At 32.3% G+C, this 25,488-nt stretch overlaps 1 protein-coding gene across 1 annotated transcript in view; it reads left to right on the top strand.

Moving 5' to 3' along the window:
* ABCA13 (ATP binding cassette subfamily A member 13) overlaps window positions 1-25,488 on the top strand; it is a 551,934-nt gene that overhangs the window by 110,184 nt on the left and 416,262 nt on the right. Inside the window, exons 15-19 of the mRNA XM_051984384.1 lie at window positions 4,109-4,248; window positions 6,555-6,669; window positions 7,509-12,236; window positions 15,011-15,334; window positions 21,997-22,103. Coding sequence (XP_051840344.1) covers window positions 4,109-4,248; window positions 6,555-6,669; window positions 7,509-12,236; window positions 15,011-15,334; window positions 21,997-22,103 — 5,414 coding nt within the window. The remainder of the gene's footprint in view (window positions 1-4,108; window positions 4,249-6,554; window positions 6,670-7,508; window positions 12,237-15,010; window positions 15,335-21,996; window positions 22,104-25,488) is intronic.

The following is a 25,488-nucleotide window of genomic DNA, read 5'->3' as shown; positions in this document are numbered from 1 at the left end:
TTCGAACATTTTACATGTCTATATATTATTTTGATTTCTTCATTGAAAAACTGCCTATCCATAGCCTCTGATCAATTGTGAATTGAGGAATGACTCATATTCTTATAAATTTAACAAGTTCTTTATATATTTGAGATATGAGAGCTATATTGGAGAAAATGTCTATAAGATTTTTCTTCAATTTTTCTGTTTTCCTTTAATATTGGCTATATTGTTTTAATTTATACAAAGCCTTTTAAAAAAATCTAGTGTAATCAAAATTATGTCTTACATTTTGCCATGTTTTCTATATCTTGATTATTCATGAATTGTTCTATTCATAACTGTGATAGGAAATTTGTTAGGTGTTCTTCTAGTTTCATTTTTATTATATTGTTTATGTTTACCCATGAACAATTAATATTTCTCTAATGCTGACTTTATTTGTATAAAAAGCATTATATATATTTATGTAGCTTTTAGATTTATTTTGCTATGTGTACTCCCAGGTATTTTATATTGTCCATAGTTATTTTAAGTGAGATATTTCATAATTTTTTGTAGGGTTTTGTTGGTGATGTATAGAAATATTGATTTATGTAGTTTTATTTCATATCCTATTATTTTGTTTAAATTGTTTCCCCTTAAATTTTGGTTGAACCTCTAGGTTCAAATATATCAACATATTGTTTGAAAAAATAATAGTTTTTATTACCTCATTGCCTATTCTGGTTCCTTCAAATGTTTTTCTTCTCTTATTGCTATTGTTAGCATTTCTAATACAATTTTGAATAATACTGATAACAGTGGGCATTCTTGTTTTCCTTCTATTTTTATTGTGAAGGTTTCTAGCTTATTCCCTTGATAAAATATGCATGCTGATGGTTTAGATAGTTGCTTCTTATTATTTTAAGGAAAAAGTTCCTTAGCTTTCAAATATTTTTTATAGATAGAAAAGTATTGTATTTTGTCAAAAACTTTTTCTGCATCTATTGACATAATTATATAATTTTTGTTACTTTTGTTATTTATATATTCAATTATGTTAATTTCCATATGCTAAGCCATGTCTGCATTTTTGGTGTAAATCTCATTTAGTGACAATGTGTAATCTTTGTAATATATTGTTAGTTAGTATTTTATTTAGGATTTTACATCCATATTCATTAATGAAATTGGTCTATAATTTTCATTCTCTGTTTTTCTTTTCCTGGTTTAGGTATCAGTACCATATTTGTTTCATAAAAGGAATGTGTAAGGACTCCTTTTTTGATTATTATTCCAAATAATTTATTAAATATTGGAATTAGTTTACCTTTAAATATTTGGTAGATTTCACTTATAAATTCTTTTGGTTTTAATGATTTTTTTTTCTTAGAAAGCTATGGTTCAATTTCTTTTTATAAAATATGTTTATTTAGATATTCTATTTCCTTTTCACTTAATCCAGGTAGTTTATACTTTTGTAGATATTCTTTCATTTCACTTAAATTGTTAATTTATTGTCATAAAACTGGGCAAAATAATTCATAATTGCTTTGATTTTATCTTCATTAGTTAACATTCCCCTTTTCATTTTTAATACTAGTGGTTTGTTTTTTCTCTCTTTAAAAAAAAAAAAACATATTAACCAATGGTTTATCTATTTTATTGTTTTCCTCCACATAAACCTAACTCCAAAATTTATTTGTTAATTCAATGGTTTTCTTACAATTAATTTTCTTTTTCTTTTTGTTGTTGTTGTTGAGGTAATTGGGGTTAAATAACTTGCCCATGGTCAACACAGCTAGTGTCTGAGAGCAAATTTGAACTCAGGTTCTCCTGACTCCAGGGTGGCTGTTCTATTTACAACATGATCTACCTACCCCAATTTTACACCCAATCTTACTAATTTCCCATTTATCTTTAAAGATTTTTAATCTGGTATTTATTTGGGGATTTTCAATTGGTTCTTTTTCTAGTTTTTAAAATTATATACTTAATTACAATTACAAATTACAAATCATTGGTTTGCTCTTTATTTTTTTGACAGAAGCATTTAGAGATATAAAATTTCCTCTGATTATTGCTTATGCTACATTCTTTAAGTTTTGATATGCTGTCTTCTTCTTGTCCTTTTCATTAATGAAATTATTGTTTCTATGACTTGCTCTTTAAACCGGTCATTCTTTAAGATTAAGTTGTTTACCCTCCAAATAGTCTTTAACCTGTGTTTCCAAGGTCTCTTATTGAACAGAATTTTTATTTCATTGTGATCTGAAGAGGATTTTAATATTTATAATTAATTATATAAGAAATATTTTTACTTTTTCTGCATTTAAGTACAAAATTTTTATGCCTTAAATAAGCCCTAATAATATATGATCAAATTTTTGTAAAGATGCCATATATTGATGAGAAAAAGGTATATTCCTCTTCAGTTCTTTCTAGATAACAATCATATTTACCTTATCTAAGATTCATTTCACATATTAATTTCTTTATTTTTTGTTAGATTTATTTAATTCTGAGAGAAGATAGTTAAAGTTCCCCATTATTGTACTATTATGGTTTGTTTCCATCTGTAATTTATTTAACTTTTACTTTAAAATTGAGATGAATATTTATTGTTCCTAGGTATTGACATTGCTTCATTTTTTATGGTACCTTTTATCATAGTGGAATTTTTTTGTTTTATCTCCATTAAATCTGTTTTGGTTATAACTTTGTCTAAGAACAAGATAGCTATCCTTATTTTGTTTTTTCTCCTCAGTTGAAACACAATACAGACTAACTTAGGCTTTTATTTCAACTTCTATTATTTAAGATATTTTTTCTTGTAAATAACATTTTGTTGGATTTTGATTTTTAATAGATTCTGCTATTTGTTTCTATTTCATGGGTGTGTTCATCCCATTCATATTCAATTTAATTAGTAGAAGATACTCTGCATAAATCTTGTTTGTACATTGTTCTTTGCATATTGGCTCCTTCATTAGAAACTGAGCTCCTTAGAAGATAAATATTATATATTTTTTTCTTTGTATTCCCAGCATTTGGCATAACTCTCAAATTCCAAATATATGCTTGTCAAAAACTGTTTTATGGAGAACTCACACAGGACAAGCACTCATGTTATAGTCAGAAAAAGTGTTACAAGGACATTCTCAAGGTCTTAAGAACTTTGGAATTTATTGTATGACATGAGAGACACTGTCACAGGACCACCTGGCATGGCATATCCTCATGAAAAAAGATGCTGTGCTCCATGAGCAAAACAGAATTGAAGTAGCTCAAAAGAAATGAGATATGCGAAATTAGAGAATCCACTCCAAATATTCATATAGATTGTGTGTGCCTGACTTGTGGCAGAGCATTCTGAACTTTTATTAGCCTGATCAGCCATACCTGGACACACTGTAACCTTACCCTAATATAGTCATGTCTTTTTGCTCCTCTTTGAGAACAAAGGACAATAACTATGATAATGTCTGACATACAGAAAGTTCTTAATAAATGCCTATTCATGATGAGCACAACAAGAATGAAGATAATGAGGAGTACTTTAGATTGGAGAAATATTTATTTCTTAAAATCTTCAATTGAACTAAACAGGAGATTTTTTAAAAATATGCTTCCACAGGTTTAAATTCAGCATAATATTCAAAGCTTTCTACAATATGTCCACAACTTGCTATTCCAGACGCATCTCCAGCTATTCACTTATCTGTATCCCACCCTTTTGTCAAACTGACTATATGGTATTTCCTAAGTAGCCTTTGCCCATGCTTTTAAATTGAAATGTTGTTCCTTTGGATTTCTACCTACTGAATTCCCATTAATTCTCTTTAAATGCCATATTTTCATGAAGCTTTTCCTTATTCCTTAATTCAGTAAACATTTTTCTAAATGACTGTTGGAAATATGAAGACAAATTATGTGGAGTCGTCACATAATTATATAGGCATCTAAATTATTGGGAACAGTGTCATATTTTTGCCATCCTGGCCATAGCCAAATTAATGTTTAATGAGGCAAATGAGGATGAAGGAAGGTACCAATCAAGTTCAAATGGTAGTGATTAAAACATCTTTCTTTATGAGACTATAATTAATTTGTTTGCCTTATAAGAATTCCTTCTAATTTCTAGGGTTTTCCATACATTGGAAGAAATTCAATTTGCTCTGGAACAAAATAATTCCTGGAAAAACTTAACAGAATTTTTCAGGAAAACATGTGAATTTGCGCATTATGTGAATAAGCAAGGAAGTTTACAAAGAAGTATATCTGGTAAGCCAAAAAGTAGAACAAGTTATAACATAAGAATGTTTTGATATTTAATAATGCAATAAGATGGGAAAGAATATGGAAGAAAAAAATAAATTTGAAGCTTCAATTTCAGGATTCATAATTTAGTCCTATTGATTATTAATTATGTGATCTTGGAGAAATCACTTGCCCTCATTCAGCTTTACTTTCCTCATCTGGAAAATGTATGGGTTTGACTAGTTGATCTATGAAATTTCATTCATCTCCTATTTATGCTGGATTAAGCCCCAGATAATTTTTTATACTCTTTTATAATTTACAATATAGATTATTACTCATGTGACTGGGGAATTAATTTAATCTATTTGAATTTGTGTATTCTTCCATAAAAAAAGAACTATGAGTATATTTAGTAATGGCTTGTTCCTGGAGTCAGGAAGACCTGTATTTGTATCTTGCCTATGATACAGAACATTGTTCCCATAAATAAATCATTTGACCTCTCAAAGTCCTATTCAATTCTTAAGATTTGTATCACAAACTATGGTAAAAGTGGCTGATTTCCATCAAAGGAGACAATTTTTACAAGAATTATTCTTTACACTGATGAAATTACAAGCCTGGACCATCTCCTTCAAGAAAGAGAATAAGGGATAGCTCTCTGATTGATTCTCATGTTGTAATGCCAGAGAAACTGAGGCAAGATAGAGATTAGAGAGTATTTAATAATTTATTAAAAGGGAGAGATTTACTGGGATCAAATGGATCCATGGTTTGGTCCCAGGGCTGAATGAAACTATGATTTTCAAGAATCCAGCAAACAATGTGAGTTCTCAATGATCTATATACACATGGCTTAGATTCAGGGGATATACTGAAGCAGGGGCAGAGTCAGGGTACTGAGAGTGGGAATGGGATTCTGACAGGGTGGGGTGAACCTCTGGAGAGGAATGACATAATCGGGGGAGACACCCCAGACATGGGGAGAGACATCTTGATAAGACATTCCAATATCTTGCAATGGGGAGAGACATTCTGATATTCTAAAACATAAAATCTTTTATCCTTATCAAATATTCTGATAAAGAGGGAGAGCAGGTTTTGCAGGACTGAGCTTTGAGCTGATAATTATAAACTGAAGCAGAACAATTAGAAAAACAGAGAAACTGAGTCAGGACTGGATCAGGATGATTAGGGATACTGAGTCAGGACAATAAAAGAGAACTGTGGCTTAATAATGTATAATTAAAAAGTAAAAGTAAACTAATATTATTAAACACTTATATCTCCTTGGGCAGTCTTAGCAAGCCTAAAGACCTTTCTCTACATAATATTTTTAATTGAATAAAATAAAATGTATGAATTACAAAGAAAACCAAACATATGTTTGTAGTTACATATGTAAACACACACACACACACAAGTACACAGACCTCAGTATAAGAATTCCTTCCAGCAGTCATTCTTTGATTGGTGAGAATTAAATATATATATAAATGAATCACAAAACAAAAGAATTACTACCATATTCTTATTTCTGGAGTGAGAGAGTAATTAAAGAGGAAGTTTTGCTTGGTGCTCTATAGAAAATTGTGAAGTACGGGCTAGTTCTCTGAAGGGCTTCAGGGTCAGCCAGAGTCAGGATAAATTAAAGTCCTTGGTATTTAGGGGGAGAGAAGTGAAAAAGGTAGCCAAGCAGAATCCTGGATTCTCAAGTCCAAAGCCACTAGCCTCTCTTCTCCTTTTCCTGCTGCAAAATGACACTCTGGCCCCTCTCTCACAATCCTCAAATCCTTGTCTACAATTATCTTAACACCAAACATTCAGTAAGCACCAAATAGTGAGAAGAGCCATTTATCCAAACATATGCTAATAGAGTTATTGTCTCACATCAAATAGGTAATTAGCCTTAAGTGCTCAGTTGTCTGATTCAAGCACAAGAAACTTTTTCAGAGTTTCAACCCTCTACAGAAAATGATCTTGGGAAGGTTTTTCATTTGCAAGACAAAACAGTTTAGATAAGTTCTTGAATTCAGCCCCACTAATTATTTTAGTAGTGGGATATATAACTAGGGACATCTTTGTCAGTGAAGTAGTTTATTCTTTCATGTGTATGGGACAGATCAGATAATTCTTATGGACTCAGTTATGATGTTATAGTGTTGTAATCTAGATTATAAAGAATTTTTTCAGACTCAAAATAGTTTTCAACAACATTCCTATTTTTAGTAATTAGACTCCCCAAGAGAAGAAAAATAATCCTATGCTTTTTACTCTAGATGTTTGCTATATTAAAAGTCAAATTCTGAAATTAATTTTCCATGTAGCTACTTCTGAAAAATCCCCTTGTAATGGAGCCAAACTAGATTGGAAAGCCTTCACTGATACTTACTTTGCATTTTTGAAAAATTTGTTCAAGTCTCCAAGGATGTCAATGTCTTGGTAAGTTTTCATTATTTACCTTCAGGGTCTTCCCAAGATTCCCTTTGGAGATGCAGAAAAATTTGATTTTATAAGATAAAAAGAACTTTTTAGAGATAGTTATGGTTATATAAACATGGTTTTGATACGGAAGAGTAAATTTAGAAATACGTATATACTTCCCTGCACTCTAGTATCCTCAAACTCAAAGAGTTTGATCAAATCTCAAATTTATAGAGAAATGCATTCCTGCCAGGACATGAATTTATTTATACAAGCACAAGATTAATATTGTCAATGTTGCATTGTATTTTTACTTATTTTGTTAAACATTTCCCAATTATATTTTAATCTAGTTTGTGGTTGCATTGGGAGTTTTGTAGACTCATTGGGTGAACCCTGAGTTTGATATCTTTGCTATCCAGTGACTATATAAACACTTAGATAACTTATTTCTTGAACATGAGCAAATTGGTTGCTACAGAGGTGAATAATTTCTTCTGAGAATGGCTTATTATTCATCCCTTGGGCCTAATTCTAGCAACAACAACAAACGACAAAAGTTCCTAAGAATTATTGAAGAATTAGATCTCATTGTTGCACTGGAATTGAAAATTTACCAATATTTTAAATTGTTATCCTTTTAACTTTTTAACAAGCTGTGCTATTTTAAAATAATTTTAAAGTAATTGTTTTCTTTAATGGCAAGAGCATTTAAATTAAAGATGTGAAACTAAAATATTTGCAAAATCCTTATCTCTGTTACATCGAAGATATGTATATGGAAATTCATTTCTGGGTTGCTATAAGTGTATTTGAAACTTGATAATGTTAAAAACATTTGTGTTTTAATATTTCAGGATTTTGATGTACACCAAGGATCTTTTGGAGATGGAACAGAAATCACATTCCTATGAAGATGAAATAACAACCTTTTGGCTATCCTTTGTAGACTTTATTGAAAAAATGATACTACCTAGATCTTTGGTTTCATCCAATCCTCCCATATTCCCGAACCTTGCAAACCTCACTGAAGTTATCTGGAATAAGACTCTTTGGTGGATAAATACTTCTAAAACTTCAGAGGCTAAACCACCTTCTCTCACTACTAAAAAACTTTCTGAATTGAGTAAGGATGTTATAGAGAAAATTCAACTTATTTCAAGATTCTGGAAAAGGAATGAATATGAAGGATTTTTGAGAATCTTAGAATTAATTCTTTATGAAATTAATCCTAAATTTTTAGAACTATGGATGTATGGCATCCCAAAAAGAGAAAAGGACAAATTGGAAACTTTATCAACTCTTTTAAATTTGTCCATTCCAGAAAATCTGAAAGTTCTTGGAAAAAATTTCAACTTTTCTCTGCATTTCCATAATTTATCTGAGTCAGAAAATTTAAACTTGGATTTTATACATTTAAGTGAAATTGTCATAAGTAGTCTCCATGAGCTTGGATTACTTACACAAGAACAAGTCACAGCAGCCCTGAATACAGTTTATGCCCTTCGGAACATATCTATGCTTTCCTCATCATTTTCTGTTTCTCAAAAACAGTACTTAGAAAACATTTTGACTCAAATCTATCAAAATGTCTTTCAGGATAAGGATTCTGTTGTACTTCTTCGATTATATTCTTCAATTTACCAAAACATTTATCAATTCATCTCCAGTTTTCAGAGTAGAAAGTCTTTGTTAACGTACTTTATTCAGATTTCAAGAAGCATTCCGGCTATTATCAAGGAGTTTAATTTTCAAGACATTCACAAAGCTTTTGAATTTCTCTCTGAAGTTACAAGATTTCTAGATCGCATCTCTGAGGAATCACTTTGCGAAAAGCTTTTTTCAGTTTATAATTATCTGGGACTTCAACTCAAATCTCTGATTCCTAAAGGAGGCCAAGAAACAAAAATGATACATGTAACTCTGATGAGTCTGAAACGATTGCTCGAAAGAGATGAAACTTTTCGAATGTCTTTACTTCACTATCTGAATCAACTTTTCAACAATTCAGGACACTTAGATAACCAGTGCTTTTATTTGGATGATAGGCTTCCCTCTTTGAATTGGTCAATGGGTGTGAGAAATTTTCTAATCCTTCCTTGGATCCAAATGCTTTCAAATCTAACAGAAAATATTGTCATTAATGAATCTTTAGCTATGCAGTGTACCTTTTCATGGGTCCAAGTGTGGTATGAAATCTGGGGTAATATGTCTCAAGTCTTAAAGTTTGATTCCAATTTTTTTTCTTCTCTCCAGTTTGGCCTTAGGAAACTTTCTTCTCATTTGGGAAATAGTTCAGAACATTTTGAAGCATGCCAGACAACGTTTCCTGACCATGTTCCTATAAGACTTATCAAACGTTTTTTAAAAATTATAGTTCAAGATGATGATGCCAGAAATTGGAGTGCCCTTGCTAGTCTCTCATCTGTGCTAGACAATTCATTAACCATCATGAAATCACTAAATTCACAGAAAGTAGAGAAATCCCTTTTGATACTGGAAAATGCAATGCTCAAATTAAAAGAATTCCCATTAAATAGTAATATTAGCAGAAAGTTTTTTTACTCTCTGTTTGAAGTTTTCATGGAGTTAAGCAATACAACAGGAAATATAGACAGAAATTCTCTAACAGGCTCTAGAGAAGAAAATGAAATTGCCTTTACTGTTTTACAGGAGACAACAAAATTCCTTGGAAATATATCCTATAACCAAGATTTATTGTCTTGTGCTGGCATTTTACAGAATATTACAAATTTAATTATGGAAAGTGATTTAGCTTTGAAAAACACTTCACAAAAATTATTAAATGTGTTGGCAATTTTAAATTCCATTTTAACCTCTGAAGACATAAGTAGTAGACTAGAAAGTTGTAGTGCATGGATAGATATAATCAGAAATCTAGGTATCAAATATAATACTACTTCACTTGGCCACTCACAAGACTTTTTAGAATCATTTTTATCTTCAAGAAATGTCAATGGCACAAAAATCACAGTGAAAAAGATTTTAGATTTTGTCACTTTCATATTAAATTCAATAAAACCTCTCTGTCCTTTGAATAATTCAGATATGCATTGTCTGGCTGTTTACTTTAGAAATGTAACTAACTTTGTAAAAATTATAATAACTTCATTGTTTGAAAAAGAAAAGATGCCAATGCTTGACTTTATATCAATGATTTTAAATAATTCAGAAGACCATATCAGAGTAGTTCTCGATAATTTATCAAGATCTTTAGAAAATTCATCAGACATAAAATTGAAAAATTTTACTGAATTAATTATAAGAGCCTTAGAAAAATCAGATAACTCTTCTAACCAATTCCAGATTGTATGGCTAGAATCAATAAAATTCTTGAGTGAAATTCAAAAACTTGTGAAAAATATTACTATTAAAATTTTAGAAGATAATACATCTGACATCAGAAAAGTTTTAAAAGTGTTTATGAATTTGCCGATGGAAAAAAGTGCTAATCTGCTAAGTGATTCAATTCAAAATTTAGTAAGTTATTTTGCATTTAATCTTTCTCATGATCTACAAACTTCATCAATCCATGCAATTATGAAAGCAATTGGTCTTGATATTAAACTGGCAAGGGATGTGATGAATTCCTTATTGCCATCTGTTCTTTCTAATATTCCACAAAATTCAGGGAATATGAAAGTTTTGAAGAAGATCAGCACTCTGGTACACAACCTCAAGAATGCAGATATAGAACTTTTGATAGATCAACTTGAAGAAATTAGTGGGAGTCTTTGGGATTTTTTAAGGAATATTAGTGCTTTGGAAGATGGAAATTCTGGGATTGATTTATTAATTGGATTAATGAAGACTTTTGTACATAGCTCACATTCTTGGAATGTTAACCATCTGTGGCAACTCTCACGTTTATTTCCTAAAGATGAAGTTGATGCAGTAGTAGATGCCTATTATATGCTTCCTGATTTAGTGAGACTTTTACAGAGAATAGCTTATAAGAACATTACTGAGGCCCTACTGGAGGTTTATAACTTCACATTGGCTCATGGAATTAGCATTTTCACTGTCACTAAGGAGGATTTTACAAGTGCCATAAAAGGACTTTTGGACATAACGGAGTTGGTTATAGAAAAGCCAAATATTGCCGCAGAAGCTTTAAGTTGTCTTCCTATAACTTGGTGCTTAAACCATTCAACTCTACAACTTCGTAAGGATAAAGTAATAGAAAAGTGTAACATACACAAGTCAGCCCACTCTTTGCTGTATAACAAGATGACTGATTTGTTTTATCACCTCCAGCTGATGCCTTTGGAAGAAGATTTACAATGTTCAAATGAGAGTTTAAAGATAGAGACAACTCACAGGGTATATTGTTTCTTTCATGAATTAGCAGCATGGAATTCCATTCTTATGAATTTTTCTGAGGTCTTCCATGTTAATAATTCACTTCTGAAAGAGCTTCAAAAGTTTTGGTACAAGGTATCACCCTACATCTTATATTCTGAAAAATCAAGCAACGTTAATGACTCCATACATTGTACAGTTGTCCCAGGGAAATGGATTGCTTTGAGAGTCATAGCAAAGCTAAAAAAACTGAACTTTACAAGGGCTTTTTCAGTTAAAAATGTTTTGGGACAGTTTACAGGTCTGAACAAGATACACCATTGGAATGTGGACAAAGAAACATCAATTCTAAACAAAACTATCACAAATTTGAAAAGATGGACAAAATTAGTCTTGGGTTTTCATGTGGAAAACCTGACTTTATCTCCTTCAGTGTATTTATATTCTAAAGCAAAACAAATGAATGATCTTTTAAAAATATTACTAAGTTTTGATAAGACTAGTAATAGCAACATTACTGACAACCTTGAAACCTTATGGCTTGAGTCAGAGAGATCTGTGCAAGACCTATGGAAGAATTTTAGCATTAAGTATATATTCTCTTCATTCAAACAAGCAATTCAAATAATAAAATCACTGCCTGATCAAAATACAACATTGCCACTTTCTTATTTTTTGAAACAATTTAATTCTTCATTTCCACACGAGACTAGATTCCTTGAAAACCTTACATTACTTACTAAAGGTTTGCTCCAAGCATATACAAAGGGAAATGTCTCTACAATAATAGATACATTGGTTCTTGTTTTATCCAATGAAAGTTTCTCTTTTGCTAGGACATTGGGCATTGATGATATTACAATCTTTCTAGAACACTTCAAGAATATTTCTAGAGAAGAAAACATTAATGCTACATTTTTTGCTCATTTGTTAAACCTAGAAAAACAAGCTAATTTCTCTGTTGCTCAATTTCTTTTTGAAAGCAGTCAGATTAGTGCAATCAATAACTTTGTTTGGAGTTCTCTGGAAGCAGCCCTGAATTTCAATGACACTGACCTTCCAATAATGGACTTCATTGATCTGATATTTAACTATACACAGTTTGAAAATAATAAGGAAAATCTCTCTCTTCACCCAAGCGGCACAATGGAATTGTTGAAGCAATTTTTTCAAAAATTCTTCTTTCTACCAAAAGGAAAATTTGAGAATAAAACATCTGCCTTGCTGGATGACTTATATACACATATAATCCCTGCAATGAAGTGAGTATGAGTATGATTTTCTCTGGTACATTGTATTTTCTGAAATAGATTTTATTTTGTGAATTCCATTCAAACTGCATTAACAAAGATGTTATACTAAATGTGATTGTATATTTGCTGTTATGTCATCTTAAAAATGAATTTTACATGGGAGTAGATATTGGTTTATCAAAAATTTGGGGTTATATAATTTTGGTGAGCCTCAGCTACCTAGCAAATCTGTCATTCTTAACTCTAAAGACTATAGCTCATTCAGCTATAATTATTATCATTATCTAATATACCTTGATGTGGAAGTAAAAAATGAATGCTTCCATTCAAAATACAAAAGTTTAATTTTAAATGTGTATCTAGTTATGGGACAGCGTGGCCAAAGAGTCAATGAACATGGCTCTGAGTTAAGACTTGTCAGGCAGACATTTATTCTAATCCTTCCTCTCACCCATACCAACTTTTATAACGCCAGGCAAATTACTTTGTAATAATAAATTATAGAAGAGTAGCCTATCTCAATCTTCTTTTCCTTTATACAATCAAAGATCTACCTTGTAAAAAAAAGTATAAAATCTTTCTGTAATTCTATATAGTTGCATTGACTTTCCATTAATGAATGAGGGAAAACAAATTCAAAGCTTCATTCAAGTGAAGTCATTGTAATACATGTATTGAAATGCAAAACAAAAATGATCTTATTGTCCTTTAAAGACCCACAGTTTAATCTTTTTCTTTTGAAGAAGTCTTTTGAAATTCTGGAAGGAAAAGCCAATTATTCTCAAACTTTCCACCAAGTAACTTTTAATTTGACTTATTCTTTGAAACTGTACAATACTTATAAATAGCACTTAAAATACTGTGACTAAATGAGATCAGTATGTATATGTATGTGTGTGTATATACATATTGCAATAAATATGATTTATTTGTAATAAATATATAATTAAATTATCTAAAGGATTTTATCATATAATTCAGACCATTTGATCCATTTAAAAAAAATACTTAGATGGATATGTGATCTCTTCAATAGAGCTCTTCCATCCTAGAATAAAGTTAGTAGTCCTTCAAATTTTCTCAAGTTCTCATCTTCATCTTTCCATAAATCCTTCATGGAGATGTCATTGGATAGAGTAGAAATATTTTTCTGTTTTTTTTGATAACATGAATATGTTAGTGTAGCACCTGGGATGTCTCAATATTGTCTTTCATTCTTGGCACATAACTGCCTCACTTCCTTTCAGAAATACATATTTTTGTTGAAATCTTTGAAGATTTTGACTATTTAAATATTTGTCCTATTATTTTTTCAGTATTGCTTCAAAGGATAAAATTTTAGATCTTCTGAAACTATGTTCATTTACTAACCTTAGGGAAGAAAGCAGATTACAAAGCAACTATTCCAACTTAAGAAAAAAAAAAGATTTACAATCTAATCAAAGACTCATTCATTTTAGAAGATGGTTTATTTATTTTGGTTTTCAATAAGGGCTTAAGGTCATCAGAGATTTGTTTGGTGTTATTTTAAGATATCCTTTCAAGAAATTACATTGAAAATGATGCTGAGCTGGTTAGGAATAAGACTCATTTATTATCCAAGATGAATAATTTTGAGGACCTTATAGAACTCAGTGAAGATCTATATATTGCAATTCAACTTGTGAGAAAAAATTTTGCAAAAATAGCTAGCCTCATGGATATTATCTTTAGCTATCATATTAATGAACTACATACTTTCCCCTCTACACTCTAAGTTGTTCTTGCTAATTTAACAGAATTAGTGATCTTTGTAGATAAGGTTTTCACTTCAAAAGAGAGAAGAGTAATAGAAATGACCATGCAATTACTAGATATAATTAATTGCTTATGGAGAAAAGGATATTCCAAAAGGTTTTCTGGAAATGTCTCAGGTTTTCAGAACTGTTGCAGAACAGCAAGAAGTTAAGAGATCTTTCTTTATCAATAGATGCCATGGTTAAATTCCTTACTCTATATAAGAAAGTTCCAGCTCAAGTGGTGACTGTTTTAGAAACTCACTTCATTTCATAGACAAAAGGAAAGTTATCATACTCTATTCTTTTTTGCAAGAGGCTGTTCATAATGTGGTAGATGATAAAACTTCTATAAGGAATTTAGAACTTTTAAGTTAACCAAGAAATAGAAAGTTTGTTGAAGCCATTGCTGGATGTTCCCTCTTAAACTATTGAGATTAAACCCATTATTGTCAAAAAGGATCCAAACCTCTGAATAAATCAACTAGTCCCCTTTTAGATCTAAGACAATATAAAAACATTTCTGAGATTATAAAAGAAATTGCTGTGTTTGTAATCAATGCAAAAAAATCTTTCTGTAGGGTTGGAGCATCTTGTATTAGCTCTTAAAAATGCAACCCAAACTTTAGCCAGTTACTAAAACTATAATGGGAGAAGTTCTTGATTGTTTGGTGTCAATAAACAACCTCACTAGCCTGGTGAATTTCTTATCTGAATTCCTCTCATCATTGACTTTGGGATACAAAATGGGAAAGATTTTTATAAAATAGTACTATTTTGAAATGAAATACTGTTTCAGAACAGTCCGGAAAGTGAGCCTAACTTGAAAGTGGTGATGGCTCTATCCTTAGAAACTTTAGAGAATAATTTACAGGAGGGTGGCAGGGATATAGTTAATCTGCCAACATTTGCACAGCATCTAAACAACCTTTATCAAGCCATAGAAAGCACTGGGAAGATGCTGAATGTTTCTGGAGGAGAATTCAGTAAGGTTCTATTTTCTTACAGCTCTACCATTCACAACATGACCCACCAGCAACTTGAAAAAGCAATTGCAGTTACATTAAATAAAATAGCTCTCTGGATGGAATGGCTACTTTTACACCACTCACAGTGGAGACATTCTACAAAAGCTTTACTCCCACTCACTTGGGAGACTTCTGTTAATGTAACTACTGAAAAAGGTGTGATGTCAAAACTACCAAACAACATTAAGAGAGAAAAGAATGATTTTCCACTTACCTTCAAACCTTCATCATGTTTTGAAAAGTCCATTAAAAGAATAGTTTCCCTGGTAAAATACTGGCAAAAAGGACCACTGCAAAATCAAAGGTATTTTTCTTTTATAATTCATAACAGCTAATACTTTTCAAGATATAAAAATAAAGTATAACTATATAAGAATCAGATAGATTATATCTTATAAATAACATTATTTTGCAGAAAAATTAAAATAATGTGTATGCTATAAATGTACAGAAAGTGTTTCATAACTGTAAACCAATGTGTAAATGTAAGTTTTTATTGCTAGTTTCATTAAGATGGGAATTGTTCCTATTTGCATTATTGATAAGGATGTACTAAATGCCTATTATATGACAAGCATTGGACAAGCAACTACATATATAGAATGAAAATAACATAAATCATCAAGAGTTGATGCTGAGCCCAAGGAGCTCTTTTCTCTTTCTCTGAGGATCACCTTTTAGCTCTGGACCTGTGCACATGAATTGGGCTGGATTCAATCCTGGAGAAACCTGACTTGTAATTATAGAAGGGGTAGGCTTATGTTTCTCATGCTCTTCCACTTGTTAGGTCTCTTACCTCAGTGCTTTGGAAAGAAATTGCTTAAAATTTAGATTGTGACTCATGTCTAGGATTTCCTAAAAGCCTAAGTTGCGGAAGGAGGAATAGAAAACTGTTACTGAATAGAAATACAGTTGATTCATGTATGAGAGATATTTACTTCTTACACACAAATGAAATATTAAAAGACACAAAAGACTTAAAACTTATAGGAACAAGACATAAAGAATCATTAACATACTTTATAATTACATTTTTAATCATTTGAGAGGCTGATACTTAAACTTTTTTCAAATATAAAGTAGCATGTAGGACTGCTGAAGACATATTCCATAGTTCATCTCAGCTCTGCACTGCTCAAACAATATTGTCAGACAAAATAGTGCTCTTTCTTATTTAGTGGTTGACTTCTTCAAGAGTGCTAGAAGAGTTGCTGAGGCAATTGGGGTTAAGTGATTTGCCCAGGGTCACACAGTAAGGAAGTGATAAGTATCTGAAGTCTGATTTGAACGCAGGTCCTTCTGACTTCAGGGCTGGTACTCTATCCATTGTGTCATCTAGTTTATTCTGAAATTTCTTTTCCTGCCAAGAAGCTCCAATAAAAAGGACCTAGAATCCTCTGGATCTCTCATTTATATGTCCATCTCAAAATAGATACACATCAATGTTAGATCAGGCAAAAAAGAGAACATGAATTAGTCCCAAACCTAACTTTTTACAGCACATCATATCCTCGATCTGCCACGTTGTGGCCAGCTCAAAACAGTCCTAACAGGATTCTTTTTCAGAAGAAAAAGGAGGCTAAGAGTGGAGTCATTTCCATTGAATCTGGTCACTGATCAAAAAAGAGAATGCCTCTTCAAATTAAAATGCCAACCCCTTCAGTACAAAGTCTAACACAATGATAAGCAGCCATGTTGATGCTCTTCATTCTGAAAGAAACTCATTTTTTTCAGTGCTAAGTCATGTGCACATGTGGTGACTACTGTTTTTTGTGTGTCCTGTTCAATCTGTTACACAATATAGTTTAGTGAGGGAAGGTGCTAGGATTACTAGGGTAGGTGGGAAGAATGGAAGAGAACAAGGAAAACTAGTACTTAAGTAGAGTTTTGAAGGAAGTAAGCGGTATTTTGAACTGAAAGTAAGGAGGTAGTACTTACAATAGTGATAGAAATCTAGTGTAAAGGTATGGAGACTGATTCATCACCTTATGTCCAAAGTACTGCCATAGCATGTGTGTTGATCGTCCTTGCCTCAAGTCTCTACTTAATTTCAACCATCTTCTTCTCAATCGTTAAAATGATCTTCCTAAAACGTTGATTGGTTCACGTCATACTTTCCCTCTCATATCTTTCCCCTATTCAGTATCTCCATCTGAAAATTATGTATGATCCTTAAAGATGTAATCCACTTTAGTTAGGACTTTATCATTCAATGGCCACCTAGGATAATCTACTAAGAGGAATAGTACAGTGAAAGATCTCCAAGGCAAGCTGTATTGATCTCTAAAGTTATTCTTACTTTAAACATTATTAGTATTGAATGAAAGAAAGAGAAAATGCTTTTGAACTATAGGGACAGCCAGAACCAGTCAAACCAATATTTCATAATCCCACCAAATGACCAGAGATATCCTCATTCATTTTTCTCATCCATCTAGTTCCTCCTAATTGTTATTTCATTTAGCAAGTCCTAAAGCTCTGGAAAATATAAACTTTTAATCTATTCATTTGAGATGAAAAGCTTTATTTTTACCATAGTAGAGTCTGAAAAGCCAGTCTCTCTTCTCCTGTTTTAAAATCTTTCTTCTCTTTCTTGAGTCAGCAGGTCATATGTCTGTCATTTAGCATCTTAATCTAGTTCTCTGCGATCTTGATTTTTTTCTTTGAAATCTCAGTTACTTAACACATCTTTTCTAAACATATCCATCTATCACATGCTCTTCCCCAATACTGACAAAGAGTTCTCCATTTAGGAGTGTTCTCTACCTCTCTGCAAATCTTTTCTCTACTATGTCATTTCTACCACTCATAAATATCGCTTATGTAATAAGATTAAAGGCATCCCTGAAACAATTATTCTAGTATAAGGGAATTCTTGAAACTATCTGTCTTTAAAATCCTTAAATTATTTGAATGATTTTTAAAAAAACTGAAATATCAGTGAACTCCCTATGTGCTGGCCATCATTTTTCCTCTACCAGTGGAGATAGATTCTGCATCACTATAATAATAGATATTAGGAGCTCAGTTTAAGGTTCAAACACAGTTCAATTAAATTTAATATGTAATAATTAGGAACTTATTGTGTATCAGGCTGCATGCTAAGTACTAGGAATGAAAAGAAACAGTTCTTACTCTCAAGGAGATTACATTCTCTGCAAAATTCTCTTCTGAGAGGCACAGGAACATGGGCTGATATTTTGAGAGATGAGGTTTGGAGAATAACTTCTATGGGGAATGAGATTAAGCATCAATCAGAAGAGCACAGTAGTTTTATGAAACCTGAAAGACCCTATTAAGAGTAGATAACAAATTTGTATTGGACTCGGTCAGCAAAACTAGAAAGCAAAATTACCTATATTATGTCACCTGTTCCTCTTAACAAATCTATGAAAATACTATAATATTTTTTACTCATATCTACAAGGAGAAATTGAGACTCAAAGATGTTAAGTAATTTAGCCATGAGTACACTTCTAGTAAGTAGTGGAGGTTCTTCCATCCAGGGCTCTTTCCACTATAAGTACTCCTTAACTCTGATTGATGATAGCTGACAGCTTAAATTCACTACAGCAAGAGTTTATTCTACTATTTATAATACTTTAATAGTTTGTTATCATTCCATTTCTTTATTTTCTTCCACTGAGGAAAGAAATCATGAATGTTCTATATCTTCCCTCCTATCTGTTAGGTCTTTAGCAAGGGGAAGGAAAAGGTGGCTAGACTGTGGGACTGTCATTTTTGGAAGCACATGGAACCCCTTGTGGGCTTTGAGATCATGTTTTATATGTTAACAATGGATTTCTCTTCTGAAAGATAGTTCTAGACTTTCCAAAATGTTCCATTTTTCTAGGAAACAGCCAGCTTCCAATTACCTTATTTTCTGCTAAAGAAATGTGATCACTAAACAATAGTTTCATCCCTCTGGCATTAGGAAACTTTCTGTCTTTGTCATAAATCAATGCAATTCTAATTAGTTTATAGCAACCTAATTTTGTTTTATTTGGAAGAACCTTGTTTATTTCACATCTCATTATTACAATGTCCTGATACTGTGAAGCTCTTGGTAGTGAAAGGTCCAGAAGAATGTGTTAACTATTTCCTTTCCTTAAGGGAGGCTGGAGATAAGGGGAAAGAATACCAGATCTTAATTTGACAAAAAAGCAGTACCAAAAAATTCAGATACAGGGAAGACACCACTAATAAAATTCAGAGAATTGTGTAGGAATTCCAATTAGAGAGCTCTATAAAAGAGGCAACTAGATTGCTGGTTTTGCAGTCAGGAAGACTTGAATTCAAATCCTTACTCAAAGACTAATAGTGTGGTCTTTTTATTCATAAAATAATATCACCCACTTTGCATCATTGTTGCAAAGATCAAATGGGATAAAAATTACACACATAAAGAGCTGACAAATTACATTAACAAATGGATGTATTACAAAACACTTTGTAAACTTAAAAGTATTGTATAAAAGTTATGATTACTGTAATAATAGTGAAGTCTGAAAACGATGATAATGGGGAAAATCAGAACTCCAACTAAAATGTCAGATGCAAGGGAAGTCATTTGTAAGGGGATTTAGTATGTGGACCCTGTAGTGTTAAATCAGTATGATAGTTTTTTTTTTAACAAAACAAATACAACTGATTGATCTAAAGTGTTGTTGCTTTCAAAATAGTCACCCTTAGAACTCATACGCTTATTTCAATGATGTTCAAAACATTTTACATTGCTTAGATGATTTTTTGGAACTTTCTTTTTGAAATTCACTTCAAAGCCAACAGTATTTTCTTTTAGACATCTTCAGTGGTATTGTCTTTTACCTGTATGAATACATTTGATTTGGGAAATAGTCAAAAGTTCTTTGGAGCCAGGTCCAATGAATAAAATAGATGACCAAACTGAACAATATAAATTTAATTAAAAACAAGATATGATTATAAAACTGGAAGACTAATTATCTTAGGTATTGCCCATCCTTCCAAGTTTCTGCTCCCTAAAGGTACCTTAGTATCAGAAGATGACAATCTTAGAAACTTTAAAAGGTTTCTGGTCAAAGTTCTCTTTTATAGATAAAGAGAGACAAGAATTAAGGTCGTTTGGGAAAGTTCACACAGGTAATAAATAGTAGACTCCTGCTTAGAAACCAGGTGTTCTTATTTCAAATTCAGTAATCTTTTGGCCACACACACACCCCTATATGCGCACACACACACACACACACACACACACACAGATACACACACATATTGGAATTTAAGGGAAATAAAGTCTCTAGGACTGAGATAGCGAATGATAGGGAAAACTATACCACAGTCTAAGCAATAATTCAAGAGAATATTCAGTGGACAGTTTAAAAAGTTCAACATTGTTAACAAATGCAGAGAACAGGGTAGGACTCTGGAAATGGAGGTCAAAAAAAGGATAAAGTTAATACTAAAGAGCAAAAAGAACAAGGCTTTTAGTAAATTAGTTCATTTCATATAATTTTCTTATTTAAATTCAACTTAGGAACAATTCATTAGCCATGATTCCTGATTAGTTACATTAATTGTTCATCCCCCATACTCTCCACCTTCCTAGAACTTTCTCTGTGGAATATAAATTCCTTGAGGACTGGGACTGTTTCACTTTTGTCCTTGTATCAGACTTAGTATTATATCTGGTACAATGTCAATTCTTTTTAAACTTTTTATTGACAGAACCCATGCCAGGGTAATTTTTTTACAGCATTATCCCTTGCATTCACTTCTGTTCTGATTTTTCCCCTACCTCTCTCCGCCCCCTCCCCCAGATGGCAGGCAGTCCTTTACATGTTGAATAGGTTACAGTATATCCTAGATACAATATATGTGTGCAGAACTGAACAGTTCTCTTGTTGCACAGGGAGAATTGGATTCACAAAGTATAAATAACCCGGGAAGAAAAACAAAAATGCAAGCAGTTTATATTCATTTCCCCGTGTTCTTTCTTTGAGTGTAGCTGCTTCTGTCCATCCTTGATCAATTGAAACTGAATTAGCTCTCTTTATCGAAGAGATCCACTTCCATCAGAATACATCCTCAAACAGTATCATTGTTGAGGTATATAATGATCTCCTGGTCCTGCTCATTTCACTTAGCATCAGTTACAATGTCAATTCTTGATAAAGGGTTCCTGATATATTGATTTTAATTTATAGTCATCCCTGATATAGTAAACAACACTAGTTTATTTTGAATCAAATATCTGAAAAAATCACATTTACTCCTGTAGGGTTTTTAAGTTTCTTTCTTTTGCTATGCCTTTTGATCACTTTCTACTTGTTTATAACTTCAAAAGAGTATGAGGCAGGGAAGACTGAGAAGGTTTTTTAAGATAACAAATGATTGGTGATTTCATTCTTGTGGGCACTGTTTATGATGGCAGATCACAATTCCTTTAAGCCTTAGTAGATGATATTCGTCATGAATTGCAGTGGCACTGAAGAAATCACTTAGTTGCTAATCTTCTGTGACATGTCTCTTTCAATCTAGCTGGGATGGTACTCAGGAAGGAGGTACAAAAATCCATCACCATGATTATTCTCAAAGTCTTTCTGGATTGGTATAATCTGCTAATAATGTTTTTTTTTCCCAATATGCCTACAAGAACCTAGTTATTTTAATGCTCTCTTGGAGTATTAATTTAGAGATTTAATTCAGGAATTTTATAAAGTAAAACTCAAGTTTAGTTAATTTTTTGATCAGTTTTGGACAAAGACAAACACTTGGCTAACTTGGAATTATCTGTGGATTTTAATTATGTCATCTATATTTCTTGTGTGCCAGGACAATGGAAAGTGCAGAGGTGGCGATCATCTATGTTGCAATTCTATTTTGGCTTCATCTTATTATTTCTTTGAAGCATGTAGTATTGTAGCTTAATGGACAGTATTAATATGTTTGAATTAACACTTAATAAATATTTTTCTTCTTTATCAGTGTCTTGGAAATATGTCAATTTTTCCAGAAGTACTTAAAGCCCTCTACTGCCTCAACTCTGCAGAAGGTGAAGATGACTGTTTTGAATGTGTTAATCATCCTATCTGGTAAGTTATTTTAACATCAATTTTTGGGTAATTTTCAAATAATCTAAATTAGTTGACTCTATGCCTTTTTTGTGTTCTTTGACTTTAAAATGGATTGGGTCAAATATGTTTTGACCATAGTGAATCTGAGTTTTTTAAATGAACCATATTGTAGGGGACATGCATTGTACAGGCAGATCAAAGGATCACCTGCCATTGGATTTAGAGCTGAAAGGGAAGTTCAACTCCTTAATTTTATAATTCAGGAATTTTTACACACACACACACACACACATATATATATATATATATATGTGCACATAAATGCATATATATACATACAGAAAAAAGAGACAGAGAAAAAGAGAGGGGGGATAAGGGATTTTTCCATGTTTATGTATATGTCTACATGTCTTTATGTATGCATGTTTATACATGTATACACATATACATACATACATATTCACCTGTCTGTCTGTCTATCCTAGCAGAGCAAATCCCTTAATTCCAAATCTAAATGGTACTATGCTCCAAGTCCAAGTAAAACATCATAAAATACCTTTAGCTTAAGGTCAACCAAATTTTTATTAGTGTCTGTCTCCATGGTTAGAAAGTATTTCTGCTAAATGATTTTGAGTCTATTATAAATTGAATTTAAATTTAAAATAATCTTTAGTTAAAGTTATTGATTAGTCTAAGCCTAATACCATAACACCTAGTGACCACTAGTTGTACATCAGTGGCAGTGGGCACTCTTCTTTTACCAATTCAGGTATGTTAGAGGATTAAGCTTTTTGTTCCCCTCTAAAAATCTTATAGGCCACACCCTAAGGGAAGATAAAATTCAATTGAACTATGAGCCACAGGTCAAATGCCTATGTCTAAAAACGTTCAATATGTAATTAATTTTTAAGAGAGTTGTAATGGAAGTGAGCATTATTGAGAAAAATCATAATTCAACAAAGAGATTAATTTATTTATTAAGTTAGAATATCCAGAATAGCTATGGGATCTAGATTGTCTTATCCAGAACTTGTAAGATTAGATCCATCTGGGGAGAAATACTCCAGGTTGCCATATTCTTTTTTGTGCACTATAAATCAATCAGCAAACATTTATTAAGCATTTACTATATACCAGGAATTGAACTAAGGAAATCGTACTAAGGAAAATAGGTTGTGAAGAGCTTTAAATATACTATAGTTATTTTAATCACATTTCTAGCATCATGCTAAGTATTATGGAGACAAAGAAAGGCAAAAGACAGTTCTTGTTCTCAAGGAGTTTACAATCTAATGGGGAAGACAATATGAATATGCATAAACAAGCTATATGCAGGAAAAATTAAACATAATCAGCAATGGGAATGCACAATAATAAAGTGGGATCAAGAGAGGCTTCCTGTAGAAGGTGGGACTTGAGCTGGGATTTGAGGGAGGCTAAGAGGCAGAAATGGAATGGAAGAGAATTCCAGGCATGTTAGACAGCTAGGGAAAATGATATGAGCCAGGAGATGAAGTGTCATGTTTGAGGAAGAACCAGGTAGCTATTGTCATTGATTTGAGAAGTATACTCTTCCGTGTGTGTATGTGTGTGTGTGTGTGTGTGTGTGTTTGTGCATGTGTGTGTGTGATATAAAGTATAAAAAGACTTCAGAAGATGGAGATGGGGAGGGTGTGCTGTGAAAAGCTTCAGGATCAAAGTTTCATACATCTAAAGCCAGAATGGATCTTAGACATCATTTAGTCCAATCTTCCTACTCTATAGATGAAGAGACTGAAGATCAGAGATACAAAATGACTGTCTCAAGGTCAAGAACCAGGGATTTGAAGTTTGGGCCTCTGGTTCCAGATAAAGTAATTTCCCCCCATTTCACTATATCGAGTCTTCTTGGAAGTTAGTTAGCAAGGAGTAGGATTGCTTTGCTTCATTGAGGGCCCATTTGTTATTCTACAACATAAATATTCAGTGAGCCCACTCTGCCTGGTTTTGCAGTTTCTTCTAACTCCCTTAAGCAGCATTGTAAGAGTGAAGGAGGCAAATGACGGGAAAGTGGGGTTTAACCAGGTGTGACAAGATAACTCAAATGAACAAGTTCAATCAAACTGAACTGCTTAATATTTTTCCTACACAACTTTCATTTCTTATTTCCTTATCATTGCACTTTCCCCATAAACCAAGGCTTCTCCTTTTTCTTGCTTAGAATCCACATCTCCTTTCAAAGATCAACTTATATCACCTTCTTTAAGAAGTCTTTTATGATTAGGAACATTAGCACCTCTGGTGTGAGGTCTTTTTGAGCCTCAATTGAAACTCAATACCTAGAAAATTTAAGTGCTTAAGTGTGAATTCTTTATTAAACTCTTAATCTCTTCCTCATCCTGGACAATTCACCAGGCAAGGGCAATATAAAAAGAACCTTGCCTTTTAACTCTTTCTAAAGTCATTCTGGGAATTGATAAATTAATAGAAAAGGTTGAGAGATAGTTCACTGTCTCTGAAAGGACTGAGTCAGAGAGGACACCAGAATGGAATGGATGAGAAGCATATCTACAAATTGATAGATTGTAGTGGCCTAAGAAACATATTCTACACATGGGTCAGCTATTGCATGGGGAAAAGAGGAACTTCTCCTCCTCCTCCCCTCTTTTTCTTGTTCCTCTTTCTTCTTTTTCTCCTTCTCTTCCTTCTCCTTCTTTATCTTCTTTAACTCCCTCCCTTCCTCTCTCTTTATCTCCCTCTTTCCCTCCCTTCCTCCCTTCTTTCTGCATACTGAACTTGTATACTACAGATTTTCATCCATAGTTCCTAGAACTAGAGTAGCAGTTTTAATCTAAGATTCAGATGGATAATTTTCTGGAGACTCTGTGAATTTGGATGGGAAAAATTACATATTTGTATTCACTAGCATTTAACTAAAATTTTGTACTTTCTTTAACTGTTTAAAACATAATTCTTATGTGGGCCCATAGATTTCACTAGACTGACACAAAGGTCCAAGACATTAAGAAAGGTCAAGAACTCTGGAACTAGAAAGTCTAGATCACAGCAGGCATTTGGTCCGTGAATCCAGAGTTAGATGAATGCCATATCTGCCTCTGGATGAAAAGATAAGTGTAACAATTATCTAGATAATTTGCGAAAGAAAATCTATATTTTTAATCAAATGTGCTATGAAAATAACTCATCCTAGATCAAATAAAGCATCAGCTTTTTAAATATTCCTTAAGATTGTCAAAAACTGCTTTGTAACAAAATTTAAACAATCTGATATTGAGTCTGCCACTCACTGGGAGCAGTCTTAGTTTTAATTGCCTAAGCAATATATTGAATACAGCCACAGTTGAAGACATAATCATTTTGACACTTCACACATGGATAAAGTAATGGCTTTTAAATGAATTAA

This window comes from Antechinus flavipes, chromosome 1, assembly GCF_016432865.1.
Source record: "Antechinus flavipes isolate AdamAnt ecotype Samford, QLD, Australia chromosome 1, AdamAnt_v2, whole genome shotgun sequence".
Lineage (NCBI taxonomy): Eukaryota > Metazoa > Chordata > Mammalia > Dasyuromorphia > Dasyuridae > Antechinus > Antechinus flavipes.
The sequence above is the reverse complement of the archived record's forward strand: the minus strand, read 5'-3'. Positions and strand labels throughout refer to the sequence as shown.